Source organism: Megascapheus bottae, chromosome 18, assembly GCF_031878675.1.
Source record: "Megascapheus bottae isolate mThoBot1 chromosome 18, mThoBot2.hap1, whole genome shotgun sequence".
Taxonomy (NCBI): domain Eukaryota; kingdom Metazoa; phylum Chordata; class Mammalia; order Rodentia; family Geomyidae; genus Megascapheus; species Megascapheus bottae.
Window position 1 is genome coordinate 26654344 of NC_143526.1, and position 21764 is coordinate 26676107.

The 21764-nt window shown below is 41.2% G+C and overlaps 1 protein-coding gene across 2 annotated transcripts in view; it reads left to right on the plus strand.

Moving 5' to 3' along the window:
* The window catches only part of Dnaaf9 (dynein axonemal assembly factor 9), a 102237-nt gene that overhangs the window by 30367 nt on the left and 50106 nt on the right, over nt 1–21764 (plus strand). The window contains exons 8-16 of one of the 2 annotated variants that reach the window (XM_090352060.1): nt 2368–2466; nt 5406–5461; nt 8186–8321; nt 10603–10684; nt 11542–11593; nt 15207–15294; nt 16531–16607; nt 17537–17581; nt 18251–18296. In XM_090352060.1, the coding sequence (XP_090208186.1) occupies nt 2368–2466; nt 5406–5461; nt 8186–8321; nt 10603–10684; nt 11542–11593; nt 15207–15294; nt 16531–16607; nt 17537–17581; nt 18251–18296 (681 nt within the window). The remainder of the gene's footprint in view (nt 1–2367; nt 2467–5405; nt 5462–8185; nt 8322–10602; nt 10685–11541; nt 11594–15206; nt 15295–16530; nt 16608–17536; nt 17582–18250; nt 18297–21764) is intronic. The other variant, XM_090352059.1, reaches the window with a different exon arrangement.

Here is a 21764-nt window from a genome sequence, read left to right on the forward strand (position 1 = left end):
AGGCAATCACTTTAACCACTAGGCCAAACTCCCAGCCCGTCCATGAGATTCTTTTTTTTTTTTTTTTTTGCCAGTCCTGGGCTTGAGCTCAGGGCCTGAGCACTGTCCTTGGACTTTCTCAAGGCTAGAGCTCTACCACTTGAGCCTCAGCACCACTTCTGGCTTTTTTCTATGTATGTGGTGCCGAGGAATTGAACCCGGGTCTTCATGCATGCTAGGCAAGCACTTTAACCACTAGGCCAAACTCCCGGCCCGGTCCATGAGATTCTTATCTCCAATTAACCACCAGAAAACCAGAAGTGGTGGCTGTAGCTCAAAGTGGTAGAGCATCAGCCTTGAGCTGAAGACCTAGGGACAGTGTCCAGGTCCAGAATTGAAGCCCCATGACAAATTTTTAAAAAAGGAAAAGAGTAGATATAGTCTGAAAAAAATCGGATGCTGAATGTGTAGTTCATATAGTAGAGCAAATAGACCTTTGGCTTAATCTGCAGTACTGAAAAAAAAAATGTTTTTCCCCAGAACAGCAGGAAGTTTGAATCTGTATATTGAAAAAGGCAAGTGGTTATTGTGGCTCAAGAGATAGGGCAGTAGCCTTACACTAAAAAGCCCAGGGACAGTGTGCAGGCCCAGAGTTCAAGTCCCATGACAGACAAAAAAAAAAAAAAAAGTAGGCCATTCAAAATAATTTGGGGTCAGGACTTTAGCATAGTGGTAGAGTGCTTGCCTAACATGCAGGAAGACCCAGGTTCAATTCCTTGGTACCACATGCATAGAAAAAGCCAGAAGTGGTGCTGTGGCTCTTCATGTAGTAGGGTTCTAGCCTTGAGGAAAAAACAACAAGGGTAGTGTTCAGGGCCCTGAGCTCAAGCCCAGGACTAGGGAAGGAAGGAAGGAAGGAAGGAAGGAAGGAAGGAAGGAAAGACAGACAGGCAGGCAGGCAGGCAGGCAGGCAGGCAGGCAGGCATGCTGCAACCCAGAAAATTTTCTCTGTAATGATCAAAATCCCAACAACAAAAGGTTTTAGCAACAAGACCAAGATGAAAGGTAGAAATTCAGCTTCACATTTATTCATTATTTCTAGTCAGCAATAAGGCAAGAAGAAATAAAAAGGACTTAAATAGGGATGGAAGAAGTTGAGTAATCCCTATTTATAGATGACATGATTCTATACATAAAAGAGCCTAAAGATCTAATAGATCTGATATCATTTTTGGTAACTTAGCAGGATATAAAATAGACACCCAAAAAATCAATAGCCACCAAATGCTGGTGACTTAATACTTGAAATCCTAGCTACCCAAGAGGCTGAGATCTGAGGATTATAGTTCAAAGCCAGACTGGACAGGAAAGTCTGTGAGGCTCATATCTCCAATTAATCACCAAGAAAGCCAGAAGTGGCACTGTGGCTCAAGGGCTAGAATGTTAATCTTGAGCAAAAAAGTTCAGAGATAGTACCCAGGCCCCATGTTTAAGCCCTAGAGCTGGCACTCATTTAAGAATACAGTTCAAAGCCAGGCACTGGTGGCTTACACCTGTAATAACCTAGCTACGCAGGAGGCTTAGATCTGAAGATCACAGTTCGAAGCCAAGCCAAGCAGGAAAGTCTGTAAGACGATTTATCTCCTTCTCACCACCAGAAAACCAGAAGTGACTCTGTGGCTCAAAGTGGTAAAGCAAGCCTTGAGCAAAAGAGCTCAAGACAATGCTTAGGCTCTGAGTTGAAAGGCCCTTGACCAACCAAAAAAAACCAACCAACTATTCACTAATTTTTATTTTATTTATTTTTTATTATTTTGTTTTTGTGGGTCATAGGGCTTGAACTCAGCCTAGGTGCTGTCCCTGACCTCTTCAGTTCAAGGCTACCACCCTACCTATGAGCCAAGCCCCACTTCCCATTTTCTAGAGGTTAATTGGAGGTAAGAGTCTCAGGTCCTCAGATCTCAGCCTCCTGAATAGCTAAGATTACAGACATGAGTCACTACACCCTGCTCACTAATTTTTAGTAAATTTGAAGAGCTGTGTAACTATCACAAGAAAATTTTAGAATGCTTCATTAACACAAAAAGTTACTCTGTTCTCACTTGCAGCCAGTCTTTATTCCCACCCAAAGTCGTAGGTAACTGCCAATCACTGCTTGTCTTTCAGGATATTTCTTATAAATTGAACATATTCCACACTGTCTTTACGTCTAGCTTCATTCACTTGGCATGTTTTTTATAATTAGTCCATATTGTAGTGTCATTAGTATATGCTATTTCCTTTTATTCATTATTGAAATCAATCTGATATTTGAGATAAGTTAGTTTTAGGATAATGGTTTTCTGAAGAACTTTTATATGACATCCTTTAAAAAAAATTTCTTTGTAGGATTTGGTGGCTTTTGAACATCAGTGGACTAACTTCTTTGCTAATTTTGACACCGAAATTCCTTTTCTACTGGAACTTTCAGAATCTCAGGCGGGTGAGGTAGGTAAAAGAAGAACTAGTGAGAAAGAAGTTGGTTAATTTGTTTTCATTATTAATTTTTTTCAAAATACAATACTATTCTATTTTATTACTTTAAAGTTTTTTATATATACCTTTTACTTTTAGATGTACTTCTGCATATTAGAAACCTCATAATACATTGATTTTTTTTTTTTTGCTTGGTTGGTTTTTGTCAATATTGGGACTTGAACTCAGGGCCAGAACGCTGTCTCTGAGCTCTTTTGCTCAGGGTCAGAACTCTACCACTTTAAGCTGTAGCTCCATTTCTGGTTTTGTGGTGGTTAATTGGAGATGAGAGTCTCACGGACTTTCCTGTCTCAGTTGCTTGGAACCACAATCCTCAGATCTCAGTCTTTTGAATAGTAAGGATTATACATGTGAGCCACCAGCACCCAGCTGATCTTTTTTTTTTTAATCAGTTGGTTATCTCCTGTTAACGATTTACTTAAGGAAGGGTCTGACTATTTCTGTTTTTATTATATTGTTTGCAGTTGATATCCTGGCCTTTGATGGATATCCTTTAACATTTTTTTTGTGCTTCAAATTTTCTGATGATTAATTCTTTCAGCTTTTGTATGTCTGGGGGAAAATATTTTTGCCTTTTTTTTTCTTTTTGTGCCAATTCTGAGGCTTACAATCAGGGCCTGGGCACTGTCCCTGATCACTTGAGTCACAGATCCATCTCTGATTTTTTGATGGTAAATTGGAGAATAAGTGACTCATGGGCTGAGAGTTTGGCCTAGTGGTAGAGTGCTTGCCTAGCATGCACGAAGACCCGAGTTCAATTCCTCGGTACCACATACAGAGAAAAAAAGCTGGAAGTGGTGCTGTGGCTCAGGGTAGAGCTCTAGCCTTGAGGAAAGCCCAAGGACAGTGCTCAGGCCCTGAGCTCAAGCCCAGGACTGACAAAAAAAAAAAAAAAAGAATAAGTGACTCATGAACTTTCCTTCCCAGGATGGCTTGGAACTGAAATACTCAGATCTCAGCCTCCCATATAGCTAGGATTACAAGTATGATCCACTGGCAACCAGCTTGCTTGTGTGTGTGTGTGTGTGTGTGTGTGTGTGTGTGCATGCGTGCGTGCACACGTGTACATGCTAGTTTTGGGACTTGAACTCAGGGCCTGAGTGTTGTCCATGAGCTTTGTTACTCAAGGCTAGCACTTAACACTTGAGCTATAGCTCCACTTCGAGCTTTTGGGTGCTTAACTGGAGATAAGAGTCTCGGGCTGGGAATATGGGTTAGTGGTAGAGTGCTTGCTTAGCATGTATGAAGCCCTGGGTTCAATTCCTCAGTACCACATACACAGAAGAAGCCAGAAGTGGTGCTGAAACTCAAGTGGTAGAGTGCTAGCCATGAACAAAAGTGCTCAAGGACAGTGCCCAGGCCCTGAGTTTAGTCTGGCCAAAAAAATAAAAAGAGGGTCGGGAGTTTAGCCTAGTGGTAGAGTGCTTGCCTAGCATGTACAAAGAGCCAGTTCCAAGTCCTCGGTACCACATACATATAAAAAGCCAGGCGTGGTAGCTCACGCCTGTTGTAATCCTAGCTACTCTGGAGGCTGATATCTGAGAATCAAGGTTCAAAGCCAGCCCCAGCACAAAAGGACCTGAGACTCTAGATAACCAATTAACCTCTAGAAAACAGGAAGTAGGGCTTGGCTCAAGGGTAGGGCGGTAGCCTTCAGCTGAAGAGCTCAGGGACAGCACACAAGTTCAAGCCCCATGACCCACCAAAAGAAAAGAAAAGAAAAAGCCAAAAGTGGTGCTGTGGCTCAAGAGATAGAGCTCTACCCTTGAGAGAGCCCAAGGACAGTGCTCAGACCCTGAGTTCAAGCCCTGGGACTGGCCAAAAGGGAGGGAGGGAGGGGTAAGAGAGGGAAGAGAGTGAGTCTCAGGGACTTCCCCTGCGCAGGCTAGCTTCGAATCATGATCCTCAGATTTCAGCCTCCTGAGTATCTAAGGTTACAGGCCTGAGTCCTAGTCCTAGTGCCCATTCTTGTTACTGATTTTTAAATTAGTACATTATAGTACACATTCATTTACTGGAAATGTGCAAACAATATACAGTTAACAATTGGATCATAAATGGTGATTGGTACAGTTTCCTTTCTGTGGTTAAAAATTATAAATTTGGCCTGGGAGTTTGGCCTAGTGGTAGAGTGCTTGCCTAGCATGCATGTAAGACCTGGGTTCCATTCCTCGGTACCATATACATAGAAAAAAGCTGGAAGTGGTGCTGGGCTGTCGGGAGCAAGAGTGGAAACAAACTGTACTTTGATTTGCATCAGATAATTGCTTGATTGTCTTATTGTTTTTTGGCCTTCTCCTGTTCAATTGATCTGAGATTTACCATATGAATGTAACCCTCAACAGCTCCCTGATTAACGATCTGGATGTAACACCTGGGAGGGCCCTGGTCTCGGGAGGGGATAAAAACTTTGTGTTAAGAATAAACGAGGCAGCAGTTTTTCGCTTGGGCTGCAGACCTCCTGGACCCGATGTGTTTGTCTCTCTTCTAATTTTTCCAGTCCCTGCCCCTTATTTCAGGAACCCCAATTTGCTGCCGGGAGGCCCCGGCACTGGGCTCAAGTGGTAGAGCTCTAGCCCTGAAAAAGCCCAAGGACAGTGCTCAGACCCTGAGTTCAAGGCCCAAATATATATATATATATATATATATAAATTTTTCTTAATTATTTTTCTTTTGTATATTTTTTCTTTCTTTTGTTTGCAACTTGTCCACAAAATTCATGTTGCTATCCACTGTACGTACCCTTTCATGTTCTTATAGTAATCTTTATATTTTTATCTCTTACACATATTATATACCTCCTAATGTTTTATACATATGTATACACAGTGGGGGGGTTATGACTATTTACAAAACTGTGGTGTTATATACAACTTTGGTTTCTTTTGTAGCCATTCAGAAGTTATTTCAGTCATGGAATGATCTCCAGCCATATAACTGAAAACAGGTAATATTCCTGGGAAAGAACAGTGAATGGTGAAACAGAAAACATGGTTGATGAGGATGGTATGAGTGGGAGTGGCACAGATATGTGGAGCGTCCAGATTCAGAAGTTGTAGTTGGGAGCATACAGGCTGGCATTAGGCATCGCAGGGAATGAAATTTATATTCCGTAAACTTATTGTACTGCTTTTGTATTTTTGTACTTGATTGATTTTTTTTTCTGTAACTGTATAGTAAATTAGCACTAAAACATTATAACCTGCTGAAATCTAAAGAAAGAAATCTTTATTCCATACCTAGCCCAGGAGAGTAAGAAGAAATGGTGTCCAAGAGCCAGGCAGGTAAACAACTGGTGGGAAGTGAGAGGGATGAGGCTCAGGTTTCACACCATGAAGGAGATGGGCACAGTGAGGGTTGTAGAGTGCTTCCTTCTGTGGTGTTTTTTTGTTTTGTTTTGTTTTGTTTTCTTGAGCAGCAGAGAGACTTTCCTTGATGGATAGAGAAAATAGAACTTGCCTATTTTCTTAATTCCAATTCTCTGACCTTGACATGAACTACACTGATAGGACTCAGATTTATCATTTCTTTTTTTTTTTTCTTTCAGATTTATCATTTCTGTTCAAAGTAACATAAACTACACTGGTGGTACTCAGATTGATCTTTCTCTTTTTTTCCCTCCCATTTTTTTTTTTTATCCAAACTGTCACTTGGCTTGAATTAAGTTTCAGAAAAAAAAAAAATTATTCACATGTGTTTTTGAGAGCTCTAGTTTACCCAAAACCTCAGGTAGAAAAATGAAAAGAAATACAAATAATTTTAAGGAAAAAGTTATGGGGTAATGCAAACTGTGTTTTCAAGTATTCCTTTGATACTTTCTTTAAAACATTCCTGGGGTGGGGGGGGGGATGAAAGGTTGCTGGACTGCCAGTGGCTCACATCTGTAATCCTAGCTACTAAGGAGGCTGAGATATGAGGATCATGGTTCAAAGCCAGCCTGGGCAGAAAGTCCCACTGAGACTCTTACTTCAAATTAACCACTCAGAAACCAGCCTTGAGCTGAAGAGCTCAGGGACCATAATCAGGCCCAGAGTTCAAGCCCTGCAACTGACCAAAAAAAAAAAAGAAAAGGAAAGGTACATTGAGCTGAAAGCTGTACTAGACTGATTGGGCAATAAGCAGTTTGAAATTGTGGGAGATCTCTGGCTAAGTAAAATAAAGCTTATATTTTAGGGAGAACCAGTAGCTTCATCCTGTTATAAAAGTGAGTTGTATGCATCTGTGAAATAGCAAAGCTGTGTATGTGTGTGTGTGTGTGTGTGTTGTTTATATAAAAAGTAAAATATGGGCTAAGCCCAGTGGCTCAAGCCTGTAATCCTAGCTACTCAGGAGACTGAGATCTGAGGATCACTATTCAAAGCCAGCCTGGTCATGAAAGGCCATGAAACTCTTAGCTTCAATTAACCACCAGAAAACTAGAAGTGGTAAAGCACTGGCCTTGAGCTTAAGAGCCAGGGAGAGCGCCCAGACACTGAGTTTAAGCCCCACAACCAACAGCAACAACAAAAATAATAATAAAAAAATAAAATATTGGGGCCTGGAGCATGACCTAGCTGTAGAGTGCTTGCCTAGTATGTACATAGACCTGGGTTCGATTCCTTGGTACTACATACATAGAAAAAGCCAGAAGTGCTGCTGTGGCTCAAGTGGTAGAGTTCTAGCCTTGAAAAAAGCTCAAGGACAGTGCTCAGGCTCTGAGTTAAAGTCCCAGGACTGACCAAAAAAAAAAAAGGTAAACTAGTGTTTTGCTATCAAATACATGCTAGCAACATATGGCATATCAAAGAAGAAAGATGATTAAATAAAACAACCAAATATGGTTTCTGCCCTGTGGCATTTATAATGTAATAAAGAGTTAAGACATCAATCAAAAATGATACTAAGCACTGGGAGTTTGGCCTAGTGGTAGAGTGCTTGCCTACCATACTTGAAGACCGGCTTTGATTCCTTGGTACCACAGACATAGAAAAAGATGGAAGTGGTGCCGTGGCTCAAGTGGTAGAATGCTAGCCTTGAGAAAGCCCCAAGGACAGTGCCCAGGCCCTGAATTCAAACCCCAGCACTGGCAAAAAAAAAAAAAAATTAACTCCAGGAAGTAGAAATGAGAGTTCTTTGTTGTTTTTGTTGTCTTCTTGTTTTATTTATCTTTCTTTGAGAGGGTAAAGGTGGGGCACAGAAGCACAAGGACAAAGGGTGGACAAATGAAGCAGTAGCACTCACTAAGCAATTAACTGCACAACTTTTGTGTGAAGACTGGAGGGAAAAACTGGGAGAGTGAAGGATGGGTTATACTACCTAAAAAGAACTATACCAAAGTGGTGCTGTGGCTCAAGGGTAGGGCGGTAGCCTGGTAGCCTTGAGCTGAAGAGCTCAGGGACAGCACCCAGGCCCAGAGTTCAAGTCCCATGACCGACAAAAAAGAAAAAAAAGAAAAAAATATATACTTATTACCTAATTTTTGAAGCTGTCATCCTTCTGTATATCACTGTAAGGAAGAAAGAGGTATCCAGCGTCCCTTTCCTAGGAATCCCCTAGCCAGGAATGTTTGGTAGACTTTGATCATGCTGTAGGACATTGCTCAGAATAATCTGAGAACTCACTCAGGGCATAAGACGTTTGTTTCCCTGACCAGCCATCCATCTTCTAATCACGTTTTGACTTGCTGCTATAGCCCCAGTCGGCAGCCATTTGTTCTCTTTGGTAATCACTCCACACAAGAAAACCTGAATGCTGGCAACTTCAACTTCCCTTCTGAAGGACATCTCGTACGCAGCACTGGTCCTGGTGGGAGCTTTGCCAAACACATGGTGAGTAGCTGGACTACCTGATGTACATTATTAGATTTATCAAATAAGAGGGAAGGGCAGCCAGACAAAGGAAGCTTTACAAATTAGTATGTCAGTTTAGCTCCATATCTGAAATTATTTTGGAGATTAGAAAGCTATTGGAGACCAAGTATATATTCTTATAATTACTAGCTGTGATTTGGAAACATTTAAATTTGAAATATTTGAAGGAAAATAGCTAAAAGCATATACTCACAAGCTACTCTACAGATTGTCAAAGAAATATCAGTAGAATACAAAATGTCAAATTAAGGAAGTATAGCTGTGGTTCAAATGGTGGAGTACTAACCTTTAACAACAGCAAACCAACCCAAAACAACAGCTCAGGTACAATACCCAAGCCCTGAGTTCAAACCCCAGGACCAGCACACACAAAAAAGTCAAATTAAGCCAGGTGCCAGTGACTCATATCTCTTAGCCACCTACTCAGGAGGTTGCAATCTGAGTGTTGAGGTTCAAAGCCAGCCTGGGCAGAAAAGTCTCTGAGATTCCATCTACAAAATAACCAGTAAGAAGCAAGATATAATTGTGGCTCAAGTGGTAGAGTATCAGCTGAGCAAAGAAGCCAGGCAAGTTCAAAGTCCTCAAAGCTCAAACCCTCTTTTAACCATTAAAAGTTAAAAATCAACAACAACAACAAAACAGCCAGGTGTGGTGGCTCCTGCCTGTAATTCTAGCCACTCAGAAGGTAGAGATACGAGGATTGAGGTTCAAAGCCAGCCCAGGCACTAAAGTCTGTGAGACTCTTACCTCCAGTTAACCACCAGAAAACTGGAAGTGGCCCTGTGGCTCAAGTGGCAGAGCATTAGCCTTGAGCAAAAAGTGTCCAAGGTCAGTGGCCAGGCCTTGAGTTCAAGCCCCAGGACTGTTGGGAGGGAGGGGGAAGACAGGGAGATTGTATCTCAGAAACAAACAATATTGTGGCACATATCTGTGGGCCCAGGTACTCAGATGACACCTCATTTCAGTTTGGCAAAGAAGAATATATGAACATATTTTCTTTTCTGTAAGGGCTTTGTACAAAGTTGAAATCTGAACGAGGATATAGTCCTCGATTTTGTGAATTTATAGCTTTCCTATACCAGTCTATATGGACCAAGGTCTTTATTATGAAAGTTCTGGACTGGATATTATTGACAATCAGAATCTAAATAGTACCTCTTTTTTTTTTTCTTTTTGAGTTGTAAAGTCATTAGCATCCTGAGCTAAGTAAGTACCCAAGAGCAACCTCACAATATGCCAAGGTTAAAAAAATAAAAAGCTGGCATCGGTTGCTCACAACTAAAATCCTAGTTATTCAGGGTGGTGCGATCTGAGAACTATGATTCAAAACCAACCTAGGCAGGAACCTCTGTGAAACTCTTATCCCCAATTAACCATCAAAAAGCCAGAAGTAGCCCGGGAGTTTGGCCTAGTGGTTAAAGTGCTTGCCTAGCATGCATGAAGACCCGGGTTCGATTCCTCAGTACCACATACATAGAGAAAAAAGCCGGAAGTGGTGCTGAGGCTCAAGTGGTAGAGTTCTAGCCTTGAGAAAGTCCAAGGACAGTGCTCAGGCCCTGAGCTCAAGCCCAGGACTGGCAAAAAAAAAAAAGCCAGAAGTAGATCTGTGGAAGAGCACTAGCCCTGAGCAAAAAAGCTGAGGAACTTTACTCAGACCCTGAGTTCAAGCCCCAGAACTGTATACACACACACACACACACACACACACAACATTTTTTGAAATAATAACATTAAAGATGATCTTTTTCTCCTGTCTTTTAAACATAATAAATTGACTGGGAATGTGGCTTAGTGGTAAAGTGCATGAAACCCTGGGTTAAATTCCTCAATACCACATAAACAGTCCCCAGTACTGGCAATAAGCAAAATATAATAAGTCATCTTAGCTCAGGAAGCTGAGATCTGAGAATGACGATTCTGGATCAGCTAAGAGTCCATGAGACTCTTAAACACCACTACAGTGTGGCCTGCCCCTCCCCCTCACACACACATCAAGAAAAGGAAATGAATTTGTGACTCAACTGGCAGAGTGATTGTCTCGAGCACAAAAACTCAAGGACAGCACCCAAGTCCCAAGCTGAAGCCCTAGGACTGGCTGGCATACACACACACATACACAGAAAAATAATTATAAGTTAATTTGGATAAAATAAACTTTAACTTATGATTTTTTCTCCAGCAGTACATGTCTGCTTGCTCTTTTTTTAAACTTTATTTTTAATATTTCTCCAACATCCAGGTAGCACAGTGTGTTTCACCAAAGGGACCTCTGGCATGTTCAAGAACATACTTTTTTGGAGCTACTCACATTCCTTACTTGGGTAAATACCATCTTACCAACTTACCTAATGAATGGTTTCGCCCATGAATGAAAAGATATGATTTAATTAGCTTAGAAGCTCATGATACTGATTTGTGGGCCTCTATTCCCCCGTTTGTAGCTGGAGAGCTGATAATGCCCAACACCTTATTCACAGACTGTATTTCAGTAGAAAAGCCATTGTCAGCCTGTAGTGTTGAGGTGTAGCCATGCATAGGCCCCATGCTCAGTGTCAGAGGAAAGGCCACTGTGAGGACCTGTTTTCAGATAGTAGAAAGTATGGATTACAGCAGGAGTTTATATAACCACTAGGTTTCCACACATTGTTCTTGTGATGAAAGTGAAAATAGTCTATACTAAAAGGGCACCCAGGAGCTAAGAACTTGCTATGGCCACTCCAGAAAGACCAGGATGACTATGACCATCTTGAAGCTACAGCCATCCAGAGAAAAACTTGTGCATGTGGATTCCAACATTGCTACCCAGAGGGCAATATGTCAGAAACCACAGTTTCTCTCGACTGTTACTAAATAAGCAAGGAAACTTTGGAAAGAAGCATGACTGGGTCATTTAATTAAAGGGATAGAATAGCCAGTTTAGTGATACCTCAATGTTTAAGAAATTAAAAAAAAATACAGTTAAAACTGATAAGAGCCTAAGATTCTATACATCTTCTCTGGTATTCAGTGGTGATTCTGAGTTAGTTATAAAAGTGAGAAATGTCAGGAGTGAAGGTCCAGGAGACTATTGGGAGAAGCCACTGTTGATTGTGCTTGCTTTGTATTTAACTTCTAAAAATGTCCTTCTTGACCATGCTTCCAGTTAAATCACATTCATAATGCATGTGTTCTTTCATAGGTGACGATGAACTACCCAAGAATGACAAGCTGCTCAAGAAAACTGAGCAAATGTGAATCTTTATATTTTTATTTTTCCTTTTTCAAAGTTGGGTTTCTCACTGTGTCTGGTCTGTCTACTTCCTGTTGAGCTTGGCAATTAGGACATCTGGCTGTGAGTTAGATATGGCTATGTAGTTTCCCAGGAGCTCCCATCCAAGCCAGAGGCTCCTGCCAACTTCTCCATCTGCTCCTCTGGAACTCACAGACTTTTTATCTGCACCCCATGCATTTTATATGACATAATTTCCTCTATTTTTGCATGTGAGTGATGCATTATTTTGGAAGATTTTCCAAAAACAAACATCTGAAATCCATTGGGAGAATTGCTGGTAAATCCCATGCAAATTGAGGAGTGTTCTCTCTGAATTGCACTTACAGAACAGAGCTGTGATCTGAATCTTAGCATTGTACTCTTATAAAGTTCATACCTAGATGGGCACTAGTGGCTCATGCCTGTAATCCTAGCTACTCAGAAGGCTAAGATTTGAGGATCATGGTTCCAAGCCAGCCAGGGATTGAAAGGTCCTTGAGACTCTTATCTCTAATTAACCAGCAGAAAACCAGAAGTAGTGCTGTGGCTCAAGTGGTAGAGCACTAGCCTTGAACTATAGAGCTCAGGTACAGTGCCCAGGAAGGAAGGATAGTTCATACCTAGGGGCTGGGGATGTGACTTAGTGGTAGAGTGCTTGCCTAGCATGTATAAAGTCTTGGGTTTGATTCCTTAGTACCACCTAAACAGAAAAAACTATAAGTGGTGCTGCAGGTCAAGTGGTAGAGTGCTAGCTTTTATAAAAAGAAGCTCAGGGTTGTACCCAGGCCCAGAGTTCAAGCCCTCAGACTGGCAAAAAGTAAAAAGAAAGTTCATACCCAATGTTGACTCCCTCTTCCCCCAACATGGGGAAAGAGGAAACCACATACAAGATATAACTTAGTAATGCTGAAACTACAAAATTTCAAAAAGCATTTTATGAATATGGTCAAAATAGTTCATTTGCATGTATTGAAAACAGAACAATGAAACCAGTTGAAATTCTAAGAAAGATGGGGTAGGGTAAAGGAGAGTAATGAGAGGGGATGAGATTGATTTGGAGGCATGTGTGGAATTGTTAGAATGAAGCTGCCCTGTACAGTTAATATATGCAAATTGAGAAAAAGTGTCTTCCTTCATAAATACACGATAAGAGCTCTATTATCACCTGGTTATATAGCAGAGTAAACTGGTAGGGTCTAAACCAGAGCTTCCTAAAGGCCATCTGGGATATACCATAAAGGATTATTTAAGCATCTCAGTGGCTAGAAGCATGACTTAATAGTTGACCACCAGCCCGGCAAGACCCTGAGTTCAGGCACTAGTACTGACATGAGGGAGGGAAAAAATAAGGGAGAGATGATTTGAACGTTTAACACAGGTTCCTAAAGATGAGGTTGATATAGCTGTAGCATCCATTATTCTATTAATTGCCAGGGTTGATCTGCCTGACTAGACAAGTGTCCCCCTTTTTTTCCCTATCCCATATCCATTCTTTCCATCCCTTCTGCAGCTGTTTTCTATTGAATGGATGGATGGCCTTTCCTGAAGTAGAAGAGAGCTATTCTTTAGTCAAGAATATACATGTGGTTATGCTTCCCTCATAGTTGGGCCCACATCAGGAGATTCCCAATTCATAGACCTAGTGGAACTTGGACCTTATAGGGCCCTAGTGAAGATCACACCACTACCACTCAGGTCATGTGTGTGTGTGTGTATGTGTGTGTGTGTATGTGTATGTGTATGTATGTATGTATGTGTGTCAATACTGGGACTTGATCTCAGGGTCTTGCATTCTCAGTATTTTTGTTCCTAACTGGTGTTCTACCGCTTAAGCCATAACTTCAGTTCCTGCTTTTTGCTGATTATCTGAAGATAAGAGTCTCTTCCATTTATCTTCCCTAGCTGACTTCAAACCTCCATCCTTAGAAGTCAGTCTCCTAAATAGCTAGAATTTTAGGTGGCGTATTTTGGGGTGGGAAGCTAGGCATTAGCTTGTATATTGAGCTCTTACATGATAATCTATATGGACATTTAAGCAAAGGGAAGGCTGACCATTGTGGCTTGGGTGACGTTTGAATCAAACTGGGGAGCAGATACAATTTGGGGAGATTGTCCTTCATTGTCCCCACTATCATGGTATGAAGATTGTTCTGTTATCACTTGGAAGTGGCCTGAAAACTCATTGGCAGTTTCCTCAGCAGGCTCCTGCCTATCATGTACACTTTGTGTCCCTGGTCTGGCCATCAGAATTCAGGATATTATGATCCATGAAGCTACTAATCTGAAATTAATTGATGCTAGCTTTTTAGCCTCTCCTTCCTAGAAAGGTCTCCAGCCCTGAAATCACAGTAGCAGCTAGCATTTAGTAGGTCTGGTTAGGAGAGAACATGGGAGTGATGCTTCTAGAAAAATTGCAAGTCATTATCAGTACACTGAAGGAATGTTTAGTCTGTGGGTAGTTTGTTCCAGGCCTGGGCACTCTTGCTCTTTGGCTCTTTTCTCAAGACTAGAGTTCTACCAATTGAGCCCCAGCTCTGCTTCCAGCTTTTTGTGGATAACTGGAGATAAGAATCTCATGTACTTTCCCTGCCAGGGCTGATTTTGAACTGCAGTCCTCAGATTTCAGCCTCCTGAGTAGCTAGGATTACAAGCACAAGCCAGCAGCTCCCAGCAGGCCTACCAGTTTGATTCTTTATTTACAGGGTTGGCCTATTGAGCCAATCTCAGAAGAGATGACTTTTTTTAAAAAGTCATTAACAAGTATATTTAACAAAATATTTACAAGTGCATTTAACGTGTCATTTCACAAGTGTATTTAACATTTATATTTGTTAAATAACTTTTTTTTTTTTGCCAGTCCTGGGCTTGGGCACAGGGCCTGAACACTGTCCTTGGACTTTCTCAAGGCTAACGCACTACCACATGAGCCTCAGCACCACTTCCGGCTTTTTGCTATGTATGTGGTACCAAAGAATCGAACCCGGGTATTCGTGCATGCTAGGCAAGCACTCTACTACTAGGCCAAACTCCCGGGCCCTTGTTAAATAACTTTTTAAAAGTCATTTAACAAATATAAATCAGACAGGTGCAGTATTTTTAAAAGTATTACAGTTTAGGGTTGCTTTTTTCATTAAATTCCTTTTTTGAATTTTTTTTTTTTTTTGTCTTGGGGCCAAACTGGGGATGAGAGTCTCAGGGACTTTAGTGCCCAGGCTGGCTTTGAACCATGATCCTCAGATCTCAGCCTCCTGAGTAGCTAGAATTACAGATGTGAGCCACTGGCTTTTTTTGGGGGGGTCCAGTCCTGGAGCTTGAACTCAGGGCCTGGGTACTATCCATGAGCTTCAATTTTTCTCAAGGCTAGCACTCTACCACTTGAGTCACAGCGCTACTTGCAGCTTTTTCTGTTTGTGGTACTGAGGAATCAAAACCCAGGGCTTCATGCATTCTAGGCAAGCATTGTATCACCAAACCACATTCCCAGCCCTCAATAAATTCTTTTTTGCATTTTTTCAATCTTTAAATCGAGGGACTATCAGCTTTTGAGGAGACTTTGTAATACTGCAGTTAATCATTATTTTTTGTTTTTAAAGTAGGCTCTTGTCCCAGATATATGCTGCTGTTATTGAGGCTGTTTTGGCTGGCATTGCATGTTACACTAAATCTTCCAGTCTAGCAAAGGTAATTTAAATTCCCTTTCTCTGTTTGTAATCGCTATTTTCTTTCTTTCTTTTTTCTTTTTTTTTTCTTTAGACATCTTGCAGTGTTTTGTTGACTCTGAGACAACAGCAGAGCTTGTAGAGCACTAAACTTCTGCCTTTGGCCAGCTGCTGTTGTTTGACAAGTGACAGCTAATTAGCATGTCTTTGTTTTGTTAAAGAAAAGTCATTGTCTTGTTAATATTTAAACAAAAGTTAAAGAACTCTGAATCTTAACAAAGTTAGGTAAGTTTGAATTTGGTTTTCTATAAATCCAGTGTTAAAAAAAAAGAATCTAGGGCCAGGAGTTTGGCCTAGTGGTAAAGTGCTTGCCTAGCATGCAGGAAGAGCAAGGTTTGATTCCTTGGTACCACATACTTAGAAAAAGCCAGAAAAGGTGCTGTTGCTAAGCGGTAGAGCTCTAGCCTTGAGGAAAGCCAAGGACAGTGCTCAGGCCTTGAGATCAAGCCCAGGACTGGCCAAAGAAAAAAAAAAATCAAGTACAAATTTGAAAATCTGACTTGCCTTTCCTAGACAGTTGCACACATTTTCACTTTTCTGACCATTTTCTTCCTTGCTGTTTTGCCGTTAACCTGCCCTGCTGAGTTGGATTCCTAAATCTGACCCAGTAAGGAGATGAGAAGAGTCGGCTTGATGCCTCCCAAAGCTCATAGGATCTTTCCTGAAAGAAGCCAGTTGACATTGGAAAGGTTGTGTATAATGTAGATGTCAGAGAGACTGTAGCTGTAGACACCAGCTCCTTGCCATCTCCCCTCCTTACTGAATTGAATTTTGGTACTGATGGGTAGACCTGTGCAAAGTGATGGGACTTCAACATCACTTCTCACACCTCTGTTTTCTAATGTACCTTCTGAAACTCTAGCACTTTGATCTTCTTAGCTTCTAGCAGAGACTGAGGGAAATGATCCCTCCCCCAAAACTAATGGAAAGGGTAGGAAAGTATACTTTCCTAGACTTCACATGTCAATTATATCCTTCTAGCTGCTTGCTTCTCTCCAGGAGCTTTTCCCATGATCCCAGCCTGAGGAAAGCACCTGTTTTCTTTAACCTGATGCTCTTTCACTTTAATCTCCTGATATGTGCAAAGTAGTCATGTAGAAAGAGAAGGGCATTGGCCAACTGTTAAAAGTGTTCTTACTGTCAGTAGTTTGTGTGCTTTTTGCTGCTTGAAAACTGACTGTTTTGTTATTTTTTACAGGCCAGGGAGGAAGCAGAGCAGACCCTAGGATCTGGATTAGATTCCTTTGAGTTGGTTCAGTTTAAGGCAGCCCTACGGTAAGCCAGGGCTGATTCTTTTATAAAGAATATATATATTTATATATATATGGAATATGTATATATATGGAATACATATGGATATATATATATTCACTCACATACATTTAAAGAATCTTTATATTTCATCTTCTATCTTCTATTTCAGAAATGTTCTAGTAAAATAATGAGATACGTGAAAAAGAATCATTCCTGATCAAAACTTTATTTGAGGAGCTAAGATGCTAAAGAGAAAGAAACTATATGAGGAAGAGTTAGAGGCTAGAATTTGAGGCAGTCCTGAGAACTTGCAAAGAAGCAGACCTGGCTCCTCCTCACCTGATGATAGAAAAAGTACCTAAAGTAACTAAATCAAGGATAACACTCACTTCCCTCACTGGGTAGCTTGAAAATATAGGGCAAGGTAGAGTATAGAAGTAAGTATCTGGGGCCAGGAGTGGGGCCTAGCTGTAGAGTGCTTGCCTACCGTGCATGAAACCCTAGGTTTGATTCCTTGGTACCACTTACACAGAAAAAGACTGAAGTAATGCTGTGGTAGAGTGCTAGCCTTGGGAAATCCCAAGGATAGGACCCAGGCCCTGAGTTCAAGCTCCAGGACTGGCAAAAAAAAAAAAAAAAGAAGTTGGGTGCTGGTGGCTCATGCCTGTAATCCTACCTACTCAGGAGGCTGAGATCTGAGGATCATGGTTTGAAGTCAGCCCAGTCACAAAAGACTATGAGACTCTTAATCTCCAATTAACCACCAGAAAACGGGAAAGTGGCCCTGGCTCAGTGGTTAGAGCAGTAGTCTTGAGCAGAAAAGCTCAGGAAAAGCACCCATGTCCAGAGTTCAAGCTCCACAACTGACAATATATATATCTGGGAGGATTCTAACCAAGTAGTCAGCAAGAGAAGTCTGACTTCTGTTTTGTTTTCTTTTCGGTCTATAGCGCCAAGACAGCTTTTCATATACATGCTGTGAATAACCAAGGAAGGTAAGTGTGTGATGTAGTGCTTTCTTTCATGGGGCAAGTTGAGCATAAAGGGATAAGAGGCTAGTTGGACTTAATGGTCCATACTTAATGGTCCAACACTGAGGCTGAAGTCAGAGATCATGAATTTGAGGTTAGCCTGGGCTACAGAGGAAGAGCTGTCACAGAAAAATAAAAAATAACAAATCAAGGAGCAAGGACCCCCCACAGAGGTCACTTCAGGCTTGGGCTCAGGCTGGCTATACTCATTCAAGCTCCCATATCCTGACTACTTCCCACAGAAATATGAGGGACAGGAGCTAGGAATGTGGCTCAGTGGTAGAGTGCTTGCCTAACATGCATGAAACCCTGGTTCAATTCCTTAGTACCACATAAACAGAAAAGGCCAGAACTGGTGCTGTGGCTCAAATGGTAGGGTGCTAGTCTTGAGCAAAAAGAAGCTCAAGAACAGTACCTAGGCCTTGAGTTCATCAGATTGGCAAAAAACAAACAAACAAACAAACAAAAAAACACTGAAGGGCAGAGGTCAGGCAAATGACCATGTTCTAATTCTGCACACATGTAAAATCTCTTGAGAAAAAGCTGAGTTGTTGCCATTTAAAAAAATAATTGTGAATTTCAGTCCATTTAAAAATCCTTTAATGTCTTTTTCTCATTTCTTTATTCTTCTAGAATTGTGCCTCTGGACAGTGAAGATAGCTTATCCTTTGTGAAAACGGTAAGCAGAGGTTTTGTGAGTCAGTTGGTTCGGAAGGGCCTATAGGACGACATCCATAAGGGGTAAAGTAGAAGTATGTGGGAAGTTTCTAAGGAGTCAAGATTGTGTTGACATTGTGTGAAAATACAAGCTGAGGACAAGTGTGCCTTGACCAAAATACCAAGTTTTCAATTGTTTCTTCGCATTCTAAGTCCTGCAGATACCTTTTTTTTTTTTTTTTTTTTTAATTCTTTTGGCCAGTCCTGGGGCTTGAACTCAGAGTCTGAGCAGTGCCCTTGGGCTTGGGGCTAGTGCTCTACCACTGGAGTCACAGCACCACTTCCCACTTTTTCTATGTATGTGGTGCCAAGGAATCGAACCCAGGTCTTTGTGCATGCTAGGCAACCACTAGGCCAAACTCCTGGCACCTGCATTGGTATCTTTAACAGAGACTTAGGAACATTCATTAACTGAACACTCCTCAGAGGCCTATGTGGTCTCCAGTGATATAAAAGAGGCAAAACAGATCTTTCTACCCTGTATACTAGGTTACACTGATGGGCATAGTGAAAGTTTAGAGGTATACCGAGATTATTGCTCCTTTTTTCCTCCTTTTTTGATATGTTGGTCATGGGGTTTAAACTCAAGGCACTCCAGCACTTTGAGCCAGAGAGCCACAGTGTCACTTTTGGTTTTCCGGTGGTTAATTTGAGATAAGAATCTCAAGGACTTTTCTGCCCAGCCTAGCATAGAACACCAACACACAGCTGAGACAATGATCCCTGGAGTAGATCCTTGAGGATAGCATGGCCTTAGGGGAGCCAGTTGCTGCTGAGTTCTCCTTTTAACCTAGTGTATACTGATATGAAGAAAGTTGATACACAAAGTATGAGAAGATAGTGGATATCCTATGTTCTGATTGTTATGAGTATACATACAGATTTCACCTTGAGTGAGATTTCAAGGTGTGTATACACACCTTGAGTGTGTCTCTTGTGACCCCTGCCTAAACCCTATTTCTGAAAGTTTTTGTCATGAGAAAGAAAGTGTGCAGCTATGGATCACTTGCATTCTTCTCAGTGATGGAAAGCATCTCAAGTTCCTGTCAATAATGTTAACTCATTTACAGAGAATAATATAAATGTCATCTTTTTTTTTTTTTTTTTGCCAGTCACAGGCTTGAGCTCAGGGCCTTAGCACTGTCCAGCTTTTTCTATGTATGTGGTACTGAGGAATCAAACCCCAGTCTTCGTGCATACTAGCAAAGCATTCTACCACTAGGCCAAACTCCCGATCTCCCCCCCCGCCCCGTTGTGTTTTTTTTTTTTGGCCAGTCCTGGGGCTTGAACTCAGGGCCTGGACATTGTCCTTGAGTTTTTCTCAAGGCTAGCACTCTACCACTTGAACCACAGTGCCACCTCTAACTTTTTCTATGTGTGTGATACTGAGGAATCAAACCCAGGGCTTCCTGCAAGCTAGACAAGCACTCTACCACTAGGCCATGCTCCTGGCCCATTAATGTCATTTTTTTTAAGTCAATAAGTAATGAATGCTTTGTAATCCACCCACTTGTCAGACTTTTTTTTTTTAATTTTTTTATTGTAATTAGTAAAAGGGTTACATGATATTTGCCAGATAGAAGGTGCATTAATTCACATACATTGATACCCTTTCACATGTCTTGGTACCCATTTCCCTCCCCCCCCACACCCCCCACCCGTCTTGGTTTGTCAGACTTTTTTTAGTGACATAATTAAGATATTGGAAAATGCTCTTTGATATTTAGGTGATAATAATAATTTACCTGCTAGGGACCGGGAGTTTGGCCTAGTGGTTAAAGTCCTAGCCTAGCATGCATGAAGACCCAGGTTCGATTCCTCGGTACCACATACATAGAAAAAAGCCGGAAGTGGTGCTGAGGCTCAAGTGGTAGAGCTGTAGCCTTGAGAAAAGTCCAAGGACAGTGCTCAGGCTCTGAGCTCAAGCCCAGGACTGGCAAAAAATAATAATAATAATAATAATTTACCTGCTAAACTCTACACCTGAAACTTCTCTTTAGACTCTTGTATATTATTTTGAAAGTATTTTGCTTAATAATAGGTGATTACAAATCTGGAACCTCTACTGCATGCTTAAAACTGCAGATAGTATCAAATCCTGTACTACTATATTTTTTCTATACATACTTACGGTAGAGTTTAATTTATAAATTAGGTACAGTAAAAGATTAGTAACAATATTAACTATTTGCCTATTTATTTGTTGCCAGTCTTGGGGCTTGAACTCAGGGCCTGGGCACTGTCCCTGAGCTGCTTTTGCTCAAGGCTAGCACTCTGATTACTAAGCCACATTCCCAGCCTGTAACAACATTTTTTTATAATACATTATAATAAAATTGCCAGTATCATTGATTTTGTGCTTGAGGCCATTATTAAGTAAAAAAATAATTACTAAGGAAAACTATGGATAGTTATAGTTTAATTACTGGAAGACAAAATTGTAAGTTACAAAATCAAAGTATATTATGAACTCTTTGTAAAGAAAGAAAAAAAAAGAGTTACTTTAGTTAACCAGCTGGTAGAGGCAGGAGGATTATAGTTTGAGACAAGCCTAGGCAAAGTTACCTTGAGACCTAATCTCAAAACAAAACAAAACAAAACAAAAGTGCTGGGGAAAAAAGTGGTAGAGTACTAACCTAGCAAGCACAAGGCCATGAATCAATCATCACTGTGGGGGGAACAAAAAACAAAACTTTACTTGAGTGAATACTATGGTACCAATTCAGTTGGTAACCAAGATGGCTACTAAATGACTCACAATGTAGATATGTTGGACAAAACAATGATTCATGTTCCCAGCAGGATGAAGTATAGTAGATAAAATTTCAGTACACTTCTCAGAATGGTGCACAATTTAAAACACATGCTTTGTTTATTTCTGAAATTCAATTTTTGTGCATATACTGGTCCTTGAACTTGAACTCAGGGTCTGGACACTGTCCCTCAAGGCACTGCTCAAGGTTAGTGCACTTGAGCCACATCTTTTTTGGTAGTTTTAGTGAAGATAAGAGTCTTGTGGGCTGGGGATGTGGCTTAGTGATAGAGTGCCTGCCTAGCATGTATGAAGCCTTGGGTTCAATTCCTCAGTACCACATAAACAGAAAAGGCTGGAAATGGCACTCTGGCTCAAGTGGTAGAGTGCTAGCCTTGAGCAAAAGAAGCTCCGGGAAAATACCCAGGCTTTGAGTTTTCAAGTCCTAGGATGTGTGTGTGTGTGTGTGTGTGTGTGTGTGTGTGTGTGTGTGTGTGTGTGTGTGTGTGTGTGTGTGTGTGTGTGTGTAGGTATGTATGTGTATGAGACAGACAGACAGAATATCTTGCATGGGCCCACAAATGTGGCCTAGTGGTAGTGAAGCCCCGAGTTTGATTCCTTGGTACCATATGCACAGAAAAAGCCAGAAGTGGTGCTGTGGCTCAAGTGGTAGAGCGC